Raw genomic sequence first — 19,018 nt, 5'->3', positions numbered from 1 at the left:
CCCGGTCCCGGCTGCGCGTGCGCGCCCGCCTCTCGCGCCGACTACAAATCCCGTCAGGCCTCGCGGCCTCCTTGCTTGCTATTTGAAGCGCTCTAGGTTTAGCAAAACTACAACTACCGACTGCTTTCGAGAAACCGTCCCTGCCTCAGGAAGGGGTAGGCGTGGCCTTAGCCGGCCCTACCAGAAATACACATTCCAGCATACACCGCTCCACCGGCCTCATTTTTTTTTTTTTTTTTCACTGAGCGCTCTGGGAATTGTAGTCCCTGCACTTCCTCCTGTTCCTATTTGTGTTTTGGAGTTTTGGAATATTAATGCCATTTGTAGAAGCACATCTGTTAAGCCTGGGATTGCTGTAGGCCTTTTCTGTTTCCAGAGTCCCAGGACTGGCTGTCCTCACTTTGCACACAAATAAATACAACTTGGCAGTATAAGTGTTTGTGCTGAATTTACTGCTTTCTAACACTACCTCTGATTCTCCCAAGCTTTTCTCATATATTTATTCCGGACATGGGCTTTTTCCAAGGGATCAAGACCCAAGGAGAGGAGCGGGGAGCAAAGAGGAGACCACTCGGGAAGAAACTAAACCTTTTCACAAATATGTCCATGACTGTACACTCTTCCTCGAGGTCAGCTACAGCTTTTCATGAATGAGCCGATGTTCTCCTTAGCTATACCTATGCGATTGTGCATGCCTTCTAGTGACAGGCATATATGTTGCTTAGAAGATGTTCAAAGAGTTGAATTCAGTTTGACATGGGATTTGAAATCCCTTCTTTGATAAACAGAATCTTTACATCCAAGCTGAGGAGACAGAGCCAACCCTCAAACATTAAAGGCCTGCTTGGTTCTTGCAGAGATAAACTGCTGCCTTCTTTGGGCAGGACTGTGCCTGTCATGGGAGGAAGGAAGGGTGAGAAAGGGCAGATCTGGTTGCAAATGTTACAGTCCTTCCCAGCCTCTGGCCAGAAGCCACGATGTGGCAGGATGAAGATCTGACCCCTCTCAAATCATAGTCAAGGTCTGAAGTCATTAAGTGACTGAATACAGGCACTTCTAATTTTTGAACCAGCACTCAAGGCTTCACTCCTACCTTTGCAAAAGCTTTATCTTCCAAAAATACCCTAAACTGCTACCAATTTAGAGTAAATAATAATAATGATAAAATAATAATAATAGCTACCATTTATTGAGCACCTACTCTACTGTGTGCCAGGCACTGTGCTAGGCACTTTTCGTACAATATCTAATTTAAATCCTCACAACAACCCTGTGAGGTAGGTATTATTATCATCATTTTACATACGAGGGAACTGAGGCTCAGAGAGGTTAAATAACTCTCCTATCACACAACCAAAAATAGTAGAGCTGGAATTCAAACCCAAAACCACCTGACTCCAAATCCCATGCTCCAATGAATTAAAGTAAAGAGAGAGGGGAGAGGGAAGGCCACATTCAAGACAGATTGTTGGAGTGAAATGAACATGATATGCTGATGAGTAAGATATTGGAAGAAGGAATGTAAGCTCATAAATGTTTCTAGCTGGTGAGCCTATGTAGATTGCGATGAAGGTAACCAGGATAGGAATTCAGGAGGAACATACTTGGTTCGGCAGATGAGTTGAGTCTACATGGAACTGTCCATAGAGATGTCCAGTAGGTAATACCAATACAGATCTAAAGTCTGGGGGAAGTTGGGGTTGGAGCTATGTATTTGGGAATCACCAGCATATCAGCAGCAATTGAGGACATCAGGATGAATGACTCCATTTTGGGAGTAAACAGAAAGGAAAGAGAAGTGAATCAAAGATGGAACGATGGAAGCACTGATACTGACAGGCATGAGCAATCGTGGAGAAATTCTCCAGAGAGTTGGACAAGACAGAGTCAGAGAGAGAAGTACGTGAAACTTCTAGTGGTGGCTAGAAGCCACGGACTAGGTTGGGAACAATTCTAGAGCTCCCAGAAGGCAGGCAAGACTGAGTCACACTTCCAACAAAGCTCCCTGTGCACCAAAATCCCAGGAAGTATTGTTTTTGTTTGCTTTTGATACAGAATCTCACTCTGTCACCCAGGCTGGAGTGCGATCTCAATTCACTGCAACCTCCACTTGCTTCCTGGATTCAAGCGATTCTTGTGCCTCAGCCTCCTGAGTAGCTGAGATTACAGGCAGGTGCCAAAACACCCATCTAATTTTTGTATTTTTAGTCGAGATGGGGTTTCGCTATGTTGGCCAGGCTGGTCTCAAACTCCTGACCTCAAGTGATCCACCTGCCTCAGCTTCCCAAAGTGCTGGGATTACAGACGTGAGCCACCGCAACCGTCCAAGGAAGTACTGTTAATTGAAATAAATGCCAAAATGTCCCTACCTTGGTTTATCCCAAAACCTGGAGCTAAGGACTTCATCTCACTTTTGACACCCCAGCCCCCAAAATATGGAAGCCCAGGACAGCCAGGAGAATTTATAGCAGAGGCTTAAAGAGAAAGTCATGATTTGTTTAAAGTGGAGAATAAGGTGAAAAATAAAACCTGGTACTCTGTCTGGAAGTCCTGGTAGTCTCCTTGCCCAACCTCAATTGGCTTGTGGGCTCCTGTGTCCTTGCTCTGGGGTGTCATGGTGAATGTGAAAACGGGGGAGGTTGTGTGTGGGGGTGGGAATGGTCTGTCAGTCGCAGGGCGAGTCCTCTGCTGAGCCCAGCCTGAGACCCAGCTTACAGGCTTTATCCAGGTGAGAAAATGCCGGGGACATGTGTGCGAGGTTTGAGGGCTACCAGGATGGGGAGAAGGGTGTCAGGGGACCAGCCCCACAACCTAGGAGAGGATTGAGAGGGTCCAGCCCTTCCGGCAGGGACCAGCCCTGAGGCTTTAGTGAACTTGCATAGGCACCTGTGCTTGCGTCTCTGTGCATGTATGCATACATGAGAAAGATAAAGAGCTAAAGAGGCACCCCCCCCCAACTCGCACCCCATCCCCTCGCAGGCTGCCACATGTGGTACAGTCCGATTCTCTCTGGAAAGGAGGAGAGTCTCTCATGCATGGGTGAAGCTGGGCCCTCCCCAGAAGCCTAGTGACCCATTATGTTAACGTGTGGGTGTGGGGGTTGGACATCCTTGGGAAGCCCTGAGGGGCTGCTGAAGCAGGGTTCCTGGTCTCCTCGGAGGTTGGGCCTCCCCTCGCTGGGGGCTCACAGAAAGTCAAACAGCCCGAAATTCTTGGCTGCTCCAGGCCCAGGGAAAATTGGGGGAGGAAAAAAGAAAGAAAAGAAATGTTTCAGGCCTGGAGGTGAGAAGAGCCTGATGGTTAGTAGGGTTAGGGGTCTGAAGGAACCAGCACGCAGGGCAGGCATGGGGCAGGGGTAGAGCAGAGATGCTCCCTGGAAGGCACTAGCCCCTCAGGCAACTGAGGGGGCCCTCTGGGCCTCTGATCCTGGGCACAGGCAGGGATGGCATGGATGGCTACTGGAGGCAACTACAGCTTTAGGTTGCAGGGCTAAGGCAGCAGGCAGGGGGACAGTTAGTAGGGGCAGATGAAGCAAATATATTTTGGTGTCAGTAATGTGGGGTAAAGTCAAGAGGTTTGCACACGTGCCTGATAGGGTGGGTTAATAGAGGGATTATGTAGCTGAATGAATGGTGAAAGGGAGCTAAAGGGGAAAGGAGAGAATGAGGGAGTGAGCATGCCACCAAGGACATTGCTGGGGTCAACTCCCAAAAGGGGGTTTGCAGAGGGGAGTAAGGGGCAGCACCAAGTCTGGTCCCAGGGACAAAAAGGGTCCTGAGAAGTCCTATGCAGCGGTTAGTGGGCAGAGGAAAGGAAGTGGGGCCAGAGGCAGGTTAGGGGACTGCAGAGCCAATCGGTAGGTGCACCCCACCCTCGCAGCACCCTGCGAGCAGTTAGCGCACCTGGATTTAGTTCCGTTTATTTCCCTTTCAGGTACCAGACAAAGTAAAAAAGACGGACGGATGGAGAGAGGAACGCAGCCGGCTGGGGTGGGAGCGGAATGGAGGTGAGGGAGGGGCCCTGCTCACATCACATCCACAAAGAACTCACTGGGGTTTCCCATGGCCATGCGGAAGGACTGTCTGCTGGCGGTCAGTTCCGGGGGCACTGAGGCCAGGTCGCGGCCCGGAGGGGCTCCTGGGGGCCCCATGGCCGCGGGCGGCGGGGGCATCATCAGCATAGGGGGGCCGTAGAGAGGGGGCACTCCGGGAGGACCGTAGCTCGGGTGTGTGTGGTGGCTGCGAAGGCTGCTGGCCAGTGAATGGTGGCTGCGGTGGCTGTGCTCGCTGGCCGCCGGGCCTGAGCGCTCGCTGGGCGCCCGCTCCCGCGGCCCCCGCAGGCTGCTGCGTGTCGTGTGGTCCGATTCGCTGCCGCTGCCCCCCGACTTGGAGTCCCCGGCCTTCGGGTCTTTCTCCTTCCTCCGATCGCTGCCGCTACGGTTGGAGCCACTGCTCCGACTGCCTGTAGGAGGCAAACAGGGCCAGCGCGGGGCAGGCTGAGTGGGCGGGGGAAGCCTGAGGCCTACCTATAGCCTTCCTCCACGGCCCCTCTACCTTACCTTCGCTGTGCTGACTGCTGGCGCTGCCCCCGCCGTAGCTGTAGCCCAGCTCCGGGAAGCCTGGGTGCGGGTTGTAGGGGTGCGGGGGTGGCGGGTACTGGTACGGGAAAGCCATAGGCCAAGGGGCGGCCCCCGGGTGCGGCAAAGGGGCCAGTGTGTCCTGGTCAGAGGCGCCACTGGAGCCATCGTGATCGTGGAGAGACAGGTTGGCCATGTCTGTGGAGGGAAGGGCCGGATGGAGCTAGGTCTTTCTGGAGAGAGGTCCCTAGCCTAGGTCAGGTGGGCTCTGGATGACAGAGACCGTGGTAGTTTCTGGCTAGAATGAGAGGAGGCACAGACCAGAGAGCTGCCCCTTCCGCAGACCCGCTTTGCCACCACCAGAGCCAGCTCCAGGGAGACCCGCCTCAGGAAGGCCTCGAGTCATCATTCTTAGCCAAAGCTGTACCTCCCAATCCCTTTAAGGCCCTTGCCAAGCTTTTGCACTTTCTCTGCTGGCCTCAGTGGGCTAGAAGCGGCAAAACTCTTTGAGACGGAGTCTCATTCTATAGCCAAGGCTGGAGTGCAGTGGTGCAGTTTCAGCTCACTGCAACCTCCTCCCCCCTGATTCAAGCGATTCTCCTGCCTCAGCCTCCTGACAGGGTCACACCACCACGCCTGGCTAATTTTATTATTATTATTTTTAGTAGAGACAGGGTTTCACCATGTTGGCCAGGCTGGTCTCCAACTCCTAACCTCAGGTGATCTCCCACCTCAGCCTCCCAAAGGGCTGGGATTACAGGCGTGAGCCCGGCCTGCAAAACTCTTATGTGGCCATTTTCTCTTCTGTTCACTCAGCTGGTGCAAGGTTGGAGAATTTGGAAGGCTGAAATACCAGACAGCCACCAGGTATGTCGCACCTGAAGTTCATGAAGCACAATAGTGAACACTACCTTCAGCTCAGCCTAAACTAATCAGAACAGAAGCTAAGAGTAGCTTAGTTTCTCCTTACCTTCTCAGATGAGGTCATTCTTTAGGAGCAAGGAGCAGTTTGGGAAATTTAGGTAAAGTTTTACCCACCCCCTCACCTAGAACTAAATACCCACTAAAAGCCTAGAATGAGTGCAGGGCCTGCCAGAGATTCCCTATATAGAAGGTACTTGGCCCTGATTACACTTTCCTGGTGCTGCTGGAGTAGGTTGGAAGGGGCCAGAAGCAAAGAACAACTTAGGTGCCTCCCCCAGTGCTCTCCACCCCGTTCCCGGCCAGCCCTGGCTCTTCATAGCTCTGTCTCACTCCAACAACTCATCTCACGGACCCTGGCGCCCCCAGGGAAATTATACATTCCTTAAGGGCAAGGCTGCTCCCACCATTGTTGGAACTACCTTGAAGAGAGTATAAGGGGCCACCAGAACTGAATACCTGCCTGGGACACCCTCTGCTCACACACTATCGGTACCAGGTCCCAGAGCCTCAAGAGAGCTACGACTGCCCTTGAGGCCACCCGCCCTATTAAGATGAGACATTCCTCCAGCCCTAAGGAGAGCCAGCCCAACCTTCCAGGAGAGAAGTCAGGACACAGGGCTCTGAGGCTGCCTGTGGAGCCTGCAGCCAAGCCATCAACCTGTCAAGAGGCCAGCAGCCAGCATGGGGAGTGGTGGTGGAGGAAAGCAGTGGTCTGTGTCAGCTGTTGCCCAGAGCTGGTGGCGACGTGAGCCTCCAGGCTGTTGTTTAGAGGGAATGACTGTGTGCTCCTTGGGGCTACCTAGGCCTCCAGTTCTTCCCTTTAAGCCTGCAACACCCCTAGCAGAGACCAGTGAGAAGGAAAAGGCCTGTTCTGGCAGTATCCTCCTGAGCTGGGCCTCTGGGAGGTTGTGAGGATTGAGTAAGATGATGCTTTAGGAACAGTCAGCATGGTACCAGGCAGAGCAGGCACTTAGAAAATGCCAGGCCCAAGAGGGAGATGTGGGCCAGGTGAAGAGGCTAGATTGGACTCTTCTTCCACCACAGAACTCTCAGGCCTTGAGTTGGGCCCCTGGCTCTGCTGTCCCCCAATTTGGGTTCCCCAGAGTCTGCTGCCACCTCCCTGGCTACCTCCCCACTCACAGCCAGGAGACAGGGCAAGAAGGTGAGGGAGGCACATACTGCCGCAGAGGTCGCCGAAGATGTAGTAGCACTGCTCGGAGAAGGTGATCTTGTTGACGGTATGGCGGATGAAGCCAGCTTTCAGCAGGTTGCTAGCATACTTGCGGGCCTCCCTCCGGTCCGTGAAGCCTTCCACATTGTGGTACAGCCAGTCCACTACATCTGAGCCTGGGGGCAAGGCTGCCAGTTGATGGGGAGGCCCATCTGACTTGGACTCATCTGGCCTCACAGAAGCTATGAGGCTGGGGCTGGCTCCAGCTCAAAGGAAGGGTCCAAGGGAAGTCCTGGGCCCTCCGGCCTGCCCTGCCCCATCACTCCCCACCCACCCTGCATCCCACCATGGGGCTCTCTCACCGATGAAAGCATTAGGGATGGTAATCTTGAGCCACATGCGGTCACGGACCTCCAACCCTGATTCAGGGGAGGCCATGGCTTTTACGATGGCAGCCATGTCACTGTGGATGGACAAGTGGAAGTCGTCTAGGCCTGGGGGTGGGAGGCAGAATGGTGAGGCAGAAAGGGGCTTTGGAGTTTGGTAAACAAGAGTTTGCATTCTAGCTCTACCACCTAGTAATTATGGGACCAATGCTGGGAAAATTACTGATTTCTTGAACTCTCAGTTTCCCCTTCTATAAAAAATGGGGATTTTCATATCTACTTTACAAGGCTATTTGAAGAAAGGATTAAATAATATAAATGCAGATGCTTGGCACAGTGTGCGATATACATGTGATGATAATCGAAATGGCTACCGTTTACTGAATGCTTACTTTACACCACACATCGCAGTGGTGCTTCACTTAGATCCTCTCATTAAACCCACAGGAACCTGGTAGTTTATTTCGTGAGTCCCATTTTATAAGAGGAAACTGAGGCGCCCTGGGTGCTCATACAGGTTCAGAAGCAAACACTGTTTAGTGAGGGTTGGAGTGCCCGCTGTGGGGGAGTTGCAGTGTGGGGTTGCTAGAATGAGCCGAGCCCCATCTCCAGCCCTCTCTGATGCTCAAGCAAGAGTCTCCACATGGACCCTCATCAGTCCTCCCACCTGGCCCTGTCTGCTGGGCCCAGGACACAGGGTTGGACACTCACGCTCTGTGTCAGGGATGGAACTGGTGATGGAGGAGCTGGTGGAGGTGATGGTGCTCAGGGAGGGGCTCATGCCGTATGCAGGGAAGGTGCCGGTCATGGCTGCAGTGTGGGAGACCCAGGCCGCAGGGTCAATGGGCCGGATGGGCTCGCCTGCAGGGAGGATGAGGAGTCATGGGCTACCCACCCTGCCCACTGCTGGGCCCAACAGGATAGATGTGGGGGCTCTGGGTGAGAGAAGAAAGGAGAGACAGTGCTCATGTATGTAAGCACCAGCTTTAGGACTGAGTCTCCCATCCACTTACTCCTGGGCAATGTGAAGCAACCACGTGGACTTGGGTCCCAGCACTTGGCTACAGTCAGGGTGATGGGCCTGAAAACAAGGGTGTCCTGTGAAGGCAGGATGTGTACAGGCCAGACCAAGCCCCTTGCCCAGTGCCCCATTCCATCCATACCCCGGTTTGTGCACAATCTCCCGCAGTACCCGGACTGCATCGTCATTACTCATGTTCTCAAAGTTGATCTCGTTTACCTGGGAAAGGACCAGGAGTGGGATAAATAGCTGTGTTGGGGAGGATGAAAGGGGAACTCAAGTTGGTAGGTCAGGGAGTCTTCCCTCAACCAAGAAAGGGCCTCTGAATGAGCAGGGTGCAGATAGTAGGACACCTCCCGGCTCTCTATCCACACCACCGCCTAGGATGGGCACTGATACCTGTAACAGCATATCTCCTGGCTCGATGCGTCCATCAGCAGCCACGGCCCCACCCTTCATGATAGAGCCAATGTAGATGCCGCCGTCACCACGCTCGTTGCTTTGGCCCACAATGGAGATGCCCAAGAAGTTATATTTTTCTATAGAGAGCAATTTAAGACCTTAAGGGGGAGCAAGGTTCCTACCCGCATTCCCAGCCCATTAGAAAATGGAAAGGGACAGGAACTGAACTGACATTTACTGATCCTGAATCAGGCACTGCACTCAGCATGCTCAACATGCTTCCATGGAATCCTTGCTGGCTGTAAGGTAGGGACTCAGTCCCATTTTACACAGCAGGCAACTGAGGTTTAGTGAACCTAGAAGATGACTTTCCTAAGCCAGTAACTGGCAGAGCCAGGAATCAAACTCAGATTTAAATCCCAAAGTTGGGCTCCTTTTACTATATCCAGCTGCCTCGTAAAGAGAGTACCTAGGGCAGAAATCAGAGAGAAAGGATGCAATGGCTGAGAGATGTGAAGGAGTGGGCACTCAGAAATTACTTCCTCCAGGAATCCTTCCCTGATGCCATTTTCTGCTTCCACAGCTCTCTGTGCTTATCTCTGTCATAGCCCTGATGGTGAGACACTAAAATGATCAGTTTATGTATCAGCTGATATTTATGAAAGAGAGCTCCCTGAGGGCAGGGAACATATTCTGTGCCTCTCTGAGCTCCTCAAGTCTGCCCAGTGTCTGGCACATAGCAGGTGCTTTAGAGTGCTGTTTCCTCAGACTCACCCATGTTGAGAGTGACCGTGATGATGTTGAGTGACATAGTGGAGTCCGTGATGCTGCTGAAGGATGAGGACTGAAATAGACAGAGGCCCTGAGCAGTAGGCAGGGGTGGCAGGAATTCACTCCCACCTGGCTCCTCCTCAAGGTGAGTCCTCAGTGTTGCCCCCTGCCCCAAGGTTCTAAACACTGCACTAAGGGGATGGGATCTAAGGAAAAACAAGCCTTGGCCCTGCCTAGGAAGGGCTTACAATCTACCTCCACCCATCCCTAGCCTCCCAGACCCCATACCCGCTCAATCCGAGAAACCTTCTGCTTCCGCCGCCGCCGCTTGTGTCTTCTCATCAGGCGTGAGGCGCTGCTCTGTTCTGTGGAGCTGCTGAACCTGTGGGGCCCACAGTCGTTCCCCACCAGGCTGGCCCAGCCCTGCCCCCATGAGAGGCACTGCAGGGCCTGGGTCCCCAACACAAAGCCCGTAAGCCTCCCAGGGCCCTGCCTCCTCAGGGTTTAGGGCTCCTCCAGGGTCACCTGCCCCACAATCCCCATGAAACTCAAGCCCCACCTGCTGGTGGAATCATCCTCATCTGAGTCAAAGAAGCTGGTGGTCTCCAGCTCGCTGCTCATAAGGGTGGATGAGCTATCATAACCCCCTGGTTCTCGCCGCCGCTCCCCCTTTGCAGTTCCATTTAGCCGAGCTGCTGCAGGGGATGGAAGCAGTTGGGTTTACACAGTGCCCAGTGCAGGAGTGGAGGTAGAGAGGTAAGCCAGGGGCTGCACCGGGGCCAGGCACATCCTGAGCTCAGGAAGTAGGGCAAGGAGGTGGGTAGCTGGGTGGAAACTGTGGGGAGGGTGTGAGGTACAGACGGTGTCCATGTTCAGGAAGATATACCATGCTCTGGGCCATCCCTCCGGCGTGGCCGCTCTCGCTGGGCAGACACCAAGGAGTCCGTCTCTGTGTCATTGTCCAGGTTCTCCTGGCTGCCCCCACCAGCATGAGGGCTGCAGGGAAGAGACTTGATGGGGGAGGGGCCAGGCTGGGGGCTCCCTCCCCCAGCCCTGGGCTGAGCTGATGCTGCCCTCCCCACCCTCAGGTCACACTCACTGGAAGGACGGGGGTCGGGAGTCCCCGATGCCTCCCGTGCGCTCCATAGGTGGTGGCAGCTCCGATGGGTTGTCAGCACAGAAGGGGGCTGGGTCCGGGTGTGAGCCCTCAGCTGACACCAGCTGAAGGGGAGAAACTGAGTGAGTAGTATGTTAGAGGAGCACCAAGGAGAAGGGGATTGTTGGCTTCCGGCAAGGCATGAAGGCCTAAGAGGAAGGAAGCAGGAAATATTGAGGGAGAAAAGACAGGGCTGTGCAAGGATGGCTGAGATGAAGAGTGGCCCCTCTGCCACTTCCTGCTATTGATGGGGTGGCTGGAAGGCATGGGGTGGTGAAGTGGAGTGGGGACAAAGAACAAGGCTCAGTGGTCTAAGGCAGAGATGAGCAGGTGGCAGAAGAAACCTGAGGCAAGTGTCTGAAAGGCATAAGAAACGTTGCTATCTCCACTGTGTGTTTCTATCTCTCCCTCTTCCCCCTTCCCACCAATTTCTCACTTTTCATCAAGGTTACGGAATCTGAGGTGAGAAGCAGTTCATTTAGAAAACTAAAGAAAGATTCAGATACTGAAGCTTAAAACCACCAGCTACAATCTCAGTGATGCCTTTCCCTTGTCCAGCCCAGCACAGGGATGCAGGTGGATGGAAGGCTGAGGGCTCCTTACCCAGGACACCACCCGGCCATTGAAGCATGGTAGCTTGGCATTGTCATCCGAGATCTCCTCCTTCACCACTCTGCAGAGAAAAGGAGATGGTCACAGAGAACCTTCTAGGATGGAAATGGAGGATCCTCAAATCCCAACTCTCAGGTGCTCCTCTATCCTAAACTGGGAATCAAACCACCAGCACAAGACTGTTCAAATGAAAGCAAAGGTTGGCGAGACCCAGGAACAGCTCTTTAGCACCACCAGGAAGATACCAGCCCTGCCTAGGCCAGATGCCTTCCTGGGGCATCCTCTCAGTCATCAGGTGATTGCAAATTACAACTGACACATCACTGTCCCCCATGCCACGCCCTAAAATCTCCAGAGTGCTCTACCCATCCCCAACATGACTCTCCTGGGCTAGACTTTCTCTTTTCCTCTGACCCCAATTGGAAAAAAGCATACAATTATAACTGTCCTTCCTTTCTTAAGTGGGAATCCTAACATTGTTGTGGGAGGTGTGGACAAAGAATTTAAGAAAATTAGAAAAGAGAAGGGGAAGCCGGGCGCGGTGGCTCAAGCCTGTAATCCCAGCACTTTGGGAGGCTGAGACGGGCAGATCACGAGGTCAGGAGATCGAGACCATCCTGGCTAACATGGTGAAACCTCGTCTCTACTAAAAAATACAAAAAACTAGCCGGGTGAGGTGGCAGGCTACTCGGGAGGCTGAGTCCCAGCTACTTGGGAGGCTGAGGCAGGAGAATGGCGTAAACCCGGGAGGCGGAGCTTGCAGTGAGCCGAGATCCCGCCACTGCACTCCAGCCTGGGCGACAAAGTGAGGCTCCATCTCAAAAAAAAAAAAAAAAAAAGAAAAGAAAAGAAAAGAAAAGGGGAGGCCGGGCGTGATAGCTCATGCCGGTAATACTAGCACTTTGAGAGACCGAGGCGGGCGGATCACCCTTAAGTAGAGTTTGAGACCAGCCTGGCCAACTTGGCAAAACCCCATCTCTACTAAAAATAGAAAAATTAGCTGGGCTGGTGGTGTGCACCTGTAATCCCAGCTACTCGGGAGGTAAGGCAGGTGAATCGCTTGAACCTGGCAGGTGGAGGTTGCAGTGAGCTGAGATTGCGCCACTGTGTTCCAGCCTGGGCGACAGAGTGAGACTCTGTCTCAAAAAAAGAAAAGGAAAAGAGAAAGGAAGAAGGCATTTACTGAACATTTTCCACATGCCATTATGATAATTAACAGTAACAATTGCTCTTTCTTACGCTGGTAATCTCAGCACTTTGGGAGGCTGAGGCAGGAGGATCGCTTGAGGCCAGGAGTTTTGAGACCTGCCTGGTCAACATAGCGAGGCACCGTCTCTACAAAACAAAACAAATACAAAAATTAGCCAAGCATGGTGGTGTGTGCCTGTGGTCCCAGCTACTTGGAAGGGTGACGTGGGATGATCGCTTCAGCCTAGGAGTTCGAGGCTGCAGTGAGCTATGATTGTGCCACTGCACTCCAGCCTGGGTGACAGAGCAAGACCCTGTCTCAAAACAAAACAAAAAAAAATTTGCTGTCATTTATTGAGCATAAATGAGTATTATGGGCCAAGCACTATGCTAAACACTTTACTTATATAATTTCATTTACTACAACAACGCTATAACGCAGGTACACTGGGGAAACTAGGCTCAATAGGTTCAGTAATTCTCCTAAACTCATGCTGGAATTTGAATCCTGGTCAGCCTGACTCTAACGTCTGCATTCTTACCTATTACACCACCTTATCTTCCTATAGTTAGAACCTATAATCTTCACATCAGCCTCAGTGGGCAGACAATATGATCTTCATTTCATGAATAAGGAAACTGAGATACATTCAGTAACTTGTCCAAGGTCACAGGACTAGTAGATGTCAGAGCTGGAATTTCACCCCAGGCTTGTCTGACTCCAAAATCCATACTCTTTCCATTGTATTTCACATTCTTTCTATATAATAACAGAGGTAATGTGGGTCTATGTGGCGAGTGGGTGCTGGAGGACAATGATGTGAGGCATGAAGGGTGTGGAATGTGGTCATGGGGCATGTAGTGTGGCCTGGGGAATGTGGTGAGGCAAGAAGTCAGGCAGTAACTACAGTTGGGGCTGGGAAGGGGAGTGGGAAAGTTTGAGGACCCTCAGACTGTCAAATATGCCAGGAGTACAGAGATGGGAAGACATGACCAGGGGTCAGATGACACATGCTGGGAGCTCTAAGCAGAGAGGGAAGACAGCAAGGAGGAGGTTGGGAAGTTCAGTCCCCACTTGTTCTTTGTTTTTTGTTTGTTTGTTTGAGATGGAGTCTCACTCTGTCACCCAGACTGGGGTCCAGTGGTACAATCTCAGCCCATTGCAACCTCCACCTCCCGGGTTCAAGTGATTCTCCTGCCTCAGCCTCCTGAGTAGCTGGGATTACAGGCGCTCGCCACCACACCCGACTAAATTTTGCATTTTTAGTAGAGACAGGGTTTCATCATGTTGGCCAGGGTGGTCTTGAACTCCTGACCTCAGGTGATCCACTCACCTCGGCCTCCCCAAGTGCTGGGATTACAGGCATGAGCCACCGCGCCCAGCCCCCGTTGTTCTTAGAGCAGTTTCTGCCCAGAGCCGGGAATGTGCTTGGCTCCTTGTGATGCTCACATTTTTGGACTCACAGCCAAGTTCACAGGCCAAGCCTGCCCTCCCAACTCCCATCCAGCTCTAGCTCCTCCATCATTCCCAACACCACAGTGACCCTCGGAAAGCAGCCCAAATCATCCTACTCAGGCCCACCATGGCAGAAAGTGTAGAAAGCATAGGCTAGAAAGAAGGGACAGAGAAGTAGCTCAGACCCACCAGTCAGGCTGGCCACAGGATACTACAAGTTGGCAGCCCCACAGGGCTCAAAGGAAAAGGGAATATGTGGACCACATGGCACAGCCTGCTTTGGAAAGGGTCTGCTTGTGGGTGGGAAAATTGCTGCTGAGTCCCTACCTCCCGGGTCCCCTGGCAGGCCCCACCACACAGCTCCACACTACATATTTCCTCTCTTTCTGGGGGTCATCGACAGGCCACCAAGGCTCTGCTGACTCAAAACAATCAGCTGATCTTTGGCAGCTTTGGGGAACCTCAGACAGGCCTCACTCTCCCACCATGGAGCTGAATGGCTGGGGGTTACATAGCACTTACACACACACACACACACACTTACACCCCAAATGGAGTCAAATAAATAAGGGCTCAAATTCCAATTCTACCACTTATTGGCCCTCTTATCTTACAGAAGTTTCTTAATTTCTCCAAGCCTGCCGGGCGCGGTGGCTCACGCCTGTAATCCCAGCACTTTGGGAGGCCGAGGCGGGCGGATCACAAGGTCAGGAGATCGAGACCACGGTGAAACCCCGTTTCTACTAAAAATACAAAAAACTAGCCGGGCGCAGTGGCGGGCGCCTGTAGTCCCAGCTACTCAGGAGGCTGAGGCAGGAGAATGGCGTGAACCCGGGAGGCGGAGCTTGCAGTGAGCCGAGATCGCGCCACTGCACTCCAGCCTGGGCGACAGAGCAAGACTCTCTCTCAAAAAAAAAAAAATAAATAAATAAAATAAAATAAGATAAAATAAAATAAAATAAAATGCTTTGGCTGAGGGCCCAGTGGGTTTTAGGTCCTGAGCTTGCTACCGTAGGGATCTCATGAAACATCAGACCCAGAGCCTGCCTTGTTCTCGGAGAGACTTGGTCCAGTGGACAGTTCACGGAAATATACTGCAATCCAGGAAGTGGTTGGAGCCATAGGAGCAGCACATGTGTTCACTGGATAGACATCTGCTCAGTGCCACACAGGTGTCAGGATATAAAGGTAAAATAAGCCAGGCTCGGTGGCCCATGCCTGTAATCCCAGCACTTTGGGAGGCCAAGGTGGGTGGATCACTTGAGGTCAAGAGTTCATGACCAGCCTGGCTAACGTAGCAAAACCCCATCTCTACTTAAAATACAAAAATTAGCCGGGTGTCATGGCACACACTAGTAGTCCCAGCTATTTGTGAGGCTGAAGCAGGAGAATCGTTTGAACCCGGGAGGCAGAGGTTGCAGTGAGCCAAGGTCACACCACTGTACCGCAGCCTGCGTGACAAAGCCAGGCTCCATCTCAACAACAACAACAACAACAAAAAAAGGGATAAAATAAGAGATAAGAGTGCCATGACAGTTCTCATGGAAAAGCTCAACCCAGAGGGCAGGAGAATTTGAATCTGGAGGAGACAGGGGAAGAAGAGTGTTATAGGTGGAAGGCCCAGAGGGAGGACAGTGTATGACATGCAGCAGGGAGCCACACAGTTAATGACCTGGTCGCCATGCTGCCCCCTCTCACAGCTCAAGGCCAGATTAGCAGTAGGTACTTTACTTCCATGAACCATCCACCATGCCCTCAATGCTGAAAATGTTTATCTTTCCTCCATTTCTCAAATAACTTAAGATGACAGGCTGTGTGCAGTGGCTCACACCTGTAATCCCAGCACTTTGGGAGGCTGAGGTGGGCGGATTGCTTGAGGTCAGGAGTTCGAGACCAGCCTGGCCAACATGGCAAAACCCCATCTTTACTAAAAATACAAAAATTAGCTGGGCATGGTGGCACATGCCTGTAATCCCAGCTACTTGGGAGGCTGAGGCAGAAGAATCATTTGAACCTGGGAGGCAAAGGTTTCAGTGAGCCGAGATCGCACCACTGCACTCCAGCCTGGGTGACAAGAGAGAAAATCCTCAAAAAAAAAAAAAAAAAAAAAGAAAGAAAAGAAAAAAAATTTAAAAAGATGGCTGGGCCTACCCTGAGCTTGACAAATGCTTTTGGAGACCAGATGGGACTTGAGGGGTCCTCAGGCCTCACAACCAGAACCTCCAAGGCTGAGCCAGGAGTGAAGAAACTGGAGAGATAGCAGCCTTCCTCCTCTGACCCATCTTCCCTTCTGTCAGTTAGGGTCACTGGCCTCCGCCAGTGATACTATTATGCTATCTATTTCATAAGGCTGTTTTGAAGATTAAATGAGTGAAGATTTGAAAAGCATTTGGATTAGTCCCTGGCACACTAAGCATAAAAGGCGTGTGTTAGCCGGGCGCGGTGGCTCTAGCCTGTAATCCCAGCACTTTGGGAGGCCGAGGCGGGTGGATCACGAGGTCAGGAGATCGAGACTATCCTGGCTAACATGGTGAAACCCCGTCTCTACTAAAAATACAAAAAACTAGCTGGGCGTGGTGGCGGGCGCCTGTAGTCCCAGCTACTTGGGAGGCTGAGGCGGGAGAATGGCATGAACCCGGGAGGCGGAGCTTGCAGTGCGCCCAGATCACGCCACTGCACTCCAGCCTGGGAGACACAGCGAGACTCCATCTCAAAAAAAAAAAAAAAAAAAAAGGCGTGTGTTAAATAAATGAAATATATATATATATATATATATATATATATATATGCTCTTCAGCTATTAGTCCTCTGTGACAAGACAGCCCTCTCAGGTCCCCTGCTCATTTATCCTTCTGGGGATACAAACAAAATGTATCTCCTCCACTTCATTTTTAATACTGTTTTCAACCCTGCTAAAATGGTCCAACTCTGATTTTGGTTCAAGTACCACTGATGTTTGCAAGATGGCTTCAGGTGGCACACAGATTACCGTTGCTTAGTTCAATCGTTAAATATTTATGTTAAATATATTTTAGAAAGAAATATAAACAGAAAAGTCAGATGTATGGTTTCATATTATTGCTTGGTTCAAGCTAAGAAAAAGAATGAGTGGACTGACAATGGATTTAAAGAAAAATATTAAGTAAACAGTGACTGGATGTAATGGGGGCCCTCTTATAACTGCAGTTAGGCCTGGCTCAACAGCAGCCTTGGGATTGGGAGAGCAGCCCAGAGTTGTCCAGGCTTAGGAGGCAGGGGCCAGGCCCAGTGGGTCTAGAGATAAGTGGGGGGTGGAGAGACAGCCTATTCTAGTCCCTCAAGGCATCTGGATCTGAGGTGGCCCCAGGGCACTGGACTCTGGTTGATCTTCCCCTTTTCCTTGTGTGGGGGCAGTAGCTTGATCCCTTCTAATCCTGTTCTTCTCTTGCCAGGCCAAAGCATCCACCCGCTCACACAGACCCCTTCCAGATCCATCCCTCCTCAGAATCTTCCAATCAGAGGTGTCTGTCTCTGGGCTGAAGGCAGACAATCATTATCACAGCAGGAGCACCCCACCCCAGGGCAGGAACAACAACAGAAACAAGAATAGTTAGAATCTACATAGCACTGCCCACTGTACAAAGCACTCTCACACACATGATTTCACGGGCTCATCCAACCCTGAGTTTCAGGTGACAGCAAAACATGCCAGGCATTAGACAGAAGGTGCTTGCTTCCTAGTGCTAGGTGGGCCAGGGGCTTGGGAGAGAAGCCCGACAACTGAACACTGGGGAGGAGAAAGACTCCTCTTGGCTGTAGGGCCTCAGCTCCAAAAAGCAGTGCAGGCCTCAGGCTAGGGCTGGAGAGGCAGCCTTCAGGCCTGGAGGGGCCTTCCCCACCGCCTCCAGGCCCAGCGCCCAGTTAATGAGACGGCAGGCAAGTGTGGGGCGCCTCCCCCTCCCCCAGTCTCCTGGGAGTTGGGGGGGGTTCGAGGGGATCAGCCAGGCCCCCCCTTCCCAGGCCAGCTGCTTCAGAACCTTCCGGCTCCAACATTCCATCCCCTCTTAAAGGGGAAGTGCTTCCAAACTCTGCCTGTCCGGATCTCTGCAGCTGGGTGGAAGGGAAGACCCCACCAGCGAGGGGAAGATGGAGAACACCAAGAAACTCTTTCTGGCCCTCCCACCCAGGCCCCAGGCCCTTCCCAACGTCTCCCCACTGGCCACCATATGGAGGAAAAAGACCCAAATTGGAGGAAAGATCAGCACCTGGGTCAGTGAGGACGCCTACTGAGGGGTCAGGCTCTCTGTTCCGGTGACAACACCCCCAACGGCCCACAAAGGAGAGGGGAGGCAGCTAGATAAACATCAGATCTGCAGACCCCGCTCACCGCCAGGCGCCCGAGCACCCCCGACACCCCTCCCCCAGCTCAAAGTCCCAGCAGAGCCCTCAGATGCAGCATACTCCAAATATGGCTGGGAGCTGTGCTGCTGAAAAGATGAAGGGGGCGAAGAACGAGGGTCACACAACGCAAGTCTGTGCGGAAAAAGGTGGCTCTGGCTCCTCGGCAGGAGGAGGATGGGGGACTCGGGCTCTGAAACTAGGTGGAGGGGGTGTGTGTCTGTCTCTGTGGGCCACTGGTCTCTGACGAGGTAAGGCGACCGCACCGGCAGGAACTCTGCTCGTGGGGAGTTGGACGTCCCCTTAAACAAGGGAGGCCAAGATCCCCCCTTCAGAGGTGAACGGGAGTTGCCAGAGGGGCTGGAACCAAAGGGGCCCAAATGGGCCGAGTCGCCCCTAGAAGTCAGAGCGGGGCTAGGAGCTGGTGTGGCGAGGGAAGTCGAAACGGACCGCGTCGTCCCTTAGAAGCCGGAGCGGCCGGGGCCCCCGGAGGCGGGGCGGGGGCCATCCTCACCCGAAATCGTCGTCCATAGACTTGAAGAAGAACTTATAGCTGGGTCGCTGCAAAACGCCCTTAAAGTCAGCCAACGTGACGCGCTCGGCGGGCAGGGGTAGCTTCACAAGGTACGGCGTCTCCTGCCCGTCCAAGTGGTAGATGATCTTGGTCTCGCCCATGGCTCCGGCCTCGGGCCCGACGGCCCGCGCGCGGCCTGCTCGGGCGGCCGGGCCGAGCCTCCCAGACGGCGGCGGCGCGCGGCGCGGCCCAGCGGCTCAACCCAGCTCGGCGGCTGCCCGCGGCGTCAGCTCCCTTGTTCTCCGGCCGCTCCCGGGTCCCAGCGCCGCCCGCCGCCGCCGCGGCCGCCGCTTCCGCTCCTCACTCTCCTGACTGGACTGGAGACCGCGACTCTTCCGGTGGCCGCGGCCCTCCCGGCCCAGGGCTGCGTCCCCCGCTCCCCTCCTCCGGCCCGGCGCGGCCCC

At 53.0% G+C, this 19,018-nt stretch overlaps 1 protein-coding gene across 4 annotated transcripts; it reads right to left on the bottom strand.

The window, feature by feature from the left end:
- Positions 1 to 1,167: 1,167 nt before the first annotated feature.
- Positions 1,168 to 18,818, bottom strand: DVL3 (dishevelled segment polarity protein 3). 4 transcript variants are annotated; one of them, XM_015131484.3, is made up of 16 exons: positions 18,555 to 18,818; positions 11,011 to 11,080; positions 10,351 to 10,472; positions 10,138 to 10,247; positions 9,811 to 9,946; positions 9,540 to 9,633; positions 9,255 to 9,324; positions 8,478 to 8,617; positions 8,221 to 8,297; positions 8,071 to 8,138; positions 7,769 to 7,918; positions 7,034 to 7,165; positions 6,680 to 6,847; positions 4,559 to 4,774; positions 4,051 to 4,461; positions 1,168 to 3,216 (listed from the first exon to the last, which is right to left on the bottom strand). In XM_015131484.3, exons 1-16 carry the CDS (start codon positions 18,713 to 18,715, stop codon positions 3,185 to 3,187), a joined length of 2,157 nt encoding a protein of 718 aa, XP_014986970.1. In that variant the 5' UTR covers positions 18,716 to 18,818; the 3' UTR covers positions 1,168 to 3,184. The 4 variants fall into 4 exon arrangements, with proteins under 4 accessions (XP_014986970.1, XP_014986971.1, XP_077848000.1 ...); XM_015131485.3 differs by having other exon boundaries at positions 9,811 to 9,943; XM_077991874.1 differs by lacking the exon at positions 1,168 to 3,216 and having other exon boundaries at positions 3,904 to 4,461; positions 9,811 to 9,943; positions 10,351 to 10,535; positions 10,974 to 11,080.
- Between the last annotated feature and the right edge of the window lie 200 nt (positions 18,819 to 19,018).

This window comes from Macaca mulatta, chromosome 2 (genome assembly GCF_049350105.2).
Source record: "Macaca mulatta isolate MMU2019108-1 chromosome 2, T2T-MMU8v2.0, whole genome shotgun sequence".
NCBI lineage: Eukaryota > Metazoa > Chordata > Mammalia > Primates > Cercopithecidae > Macaca > Macaca mulatta.
The sequence above is the reverse complement of the archived record's forward strand: the minus strand, read 5'-3'. Positions and strand labels throughout refer to the sequence as shown.

Coding starts and splice junctions, on each gene's coding strand:
- DVL3 (XM_015131484.3), bottom strand. CDS start 18,715: ATGGGCGAGACCAAGATCATCTACCACTTGGACGGGCAGGAGACGCCG. Junction 7,919..8,070: donor TTGCTTCACATTGCCCAGGA/GTAAGTGGATGG, acceptor TCCTCCCTGCAG/GCGAGCCCATCCGGCCCATT. Junction 4,462..4,558: donor CAGCAGTCAGCACAGCGAAG/GTAAGGTAGAGG, acceptor TGCCTCCTACAG/GCAGTCGGAGCAGTGGCTCC.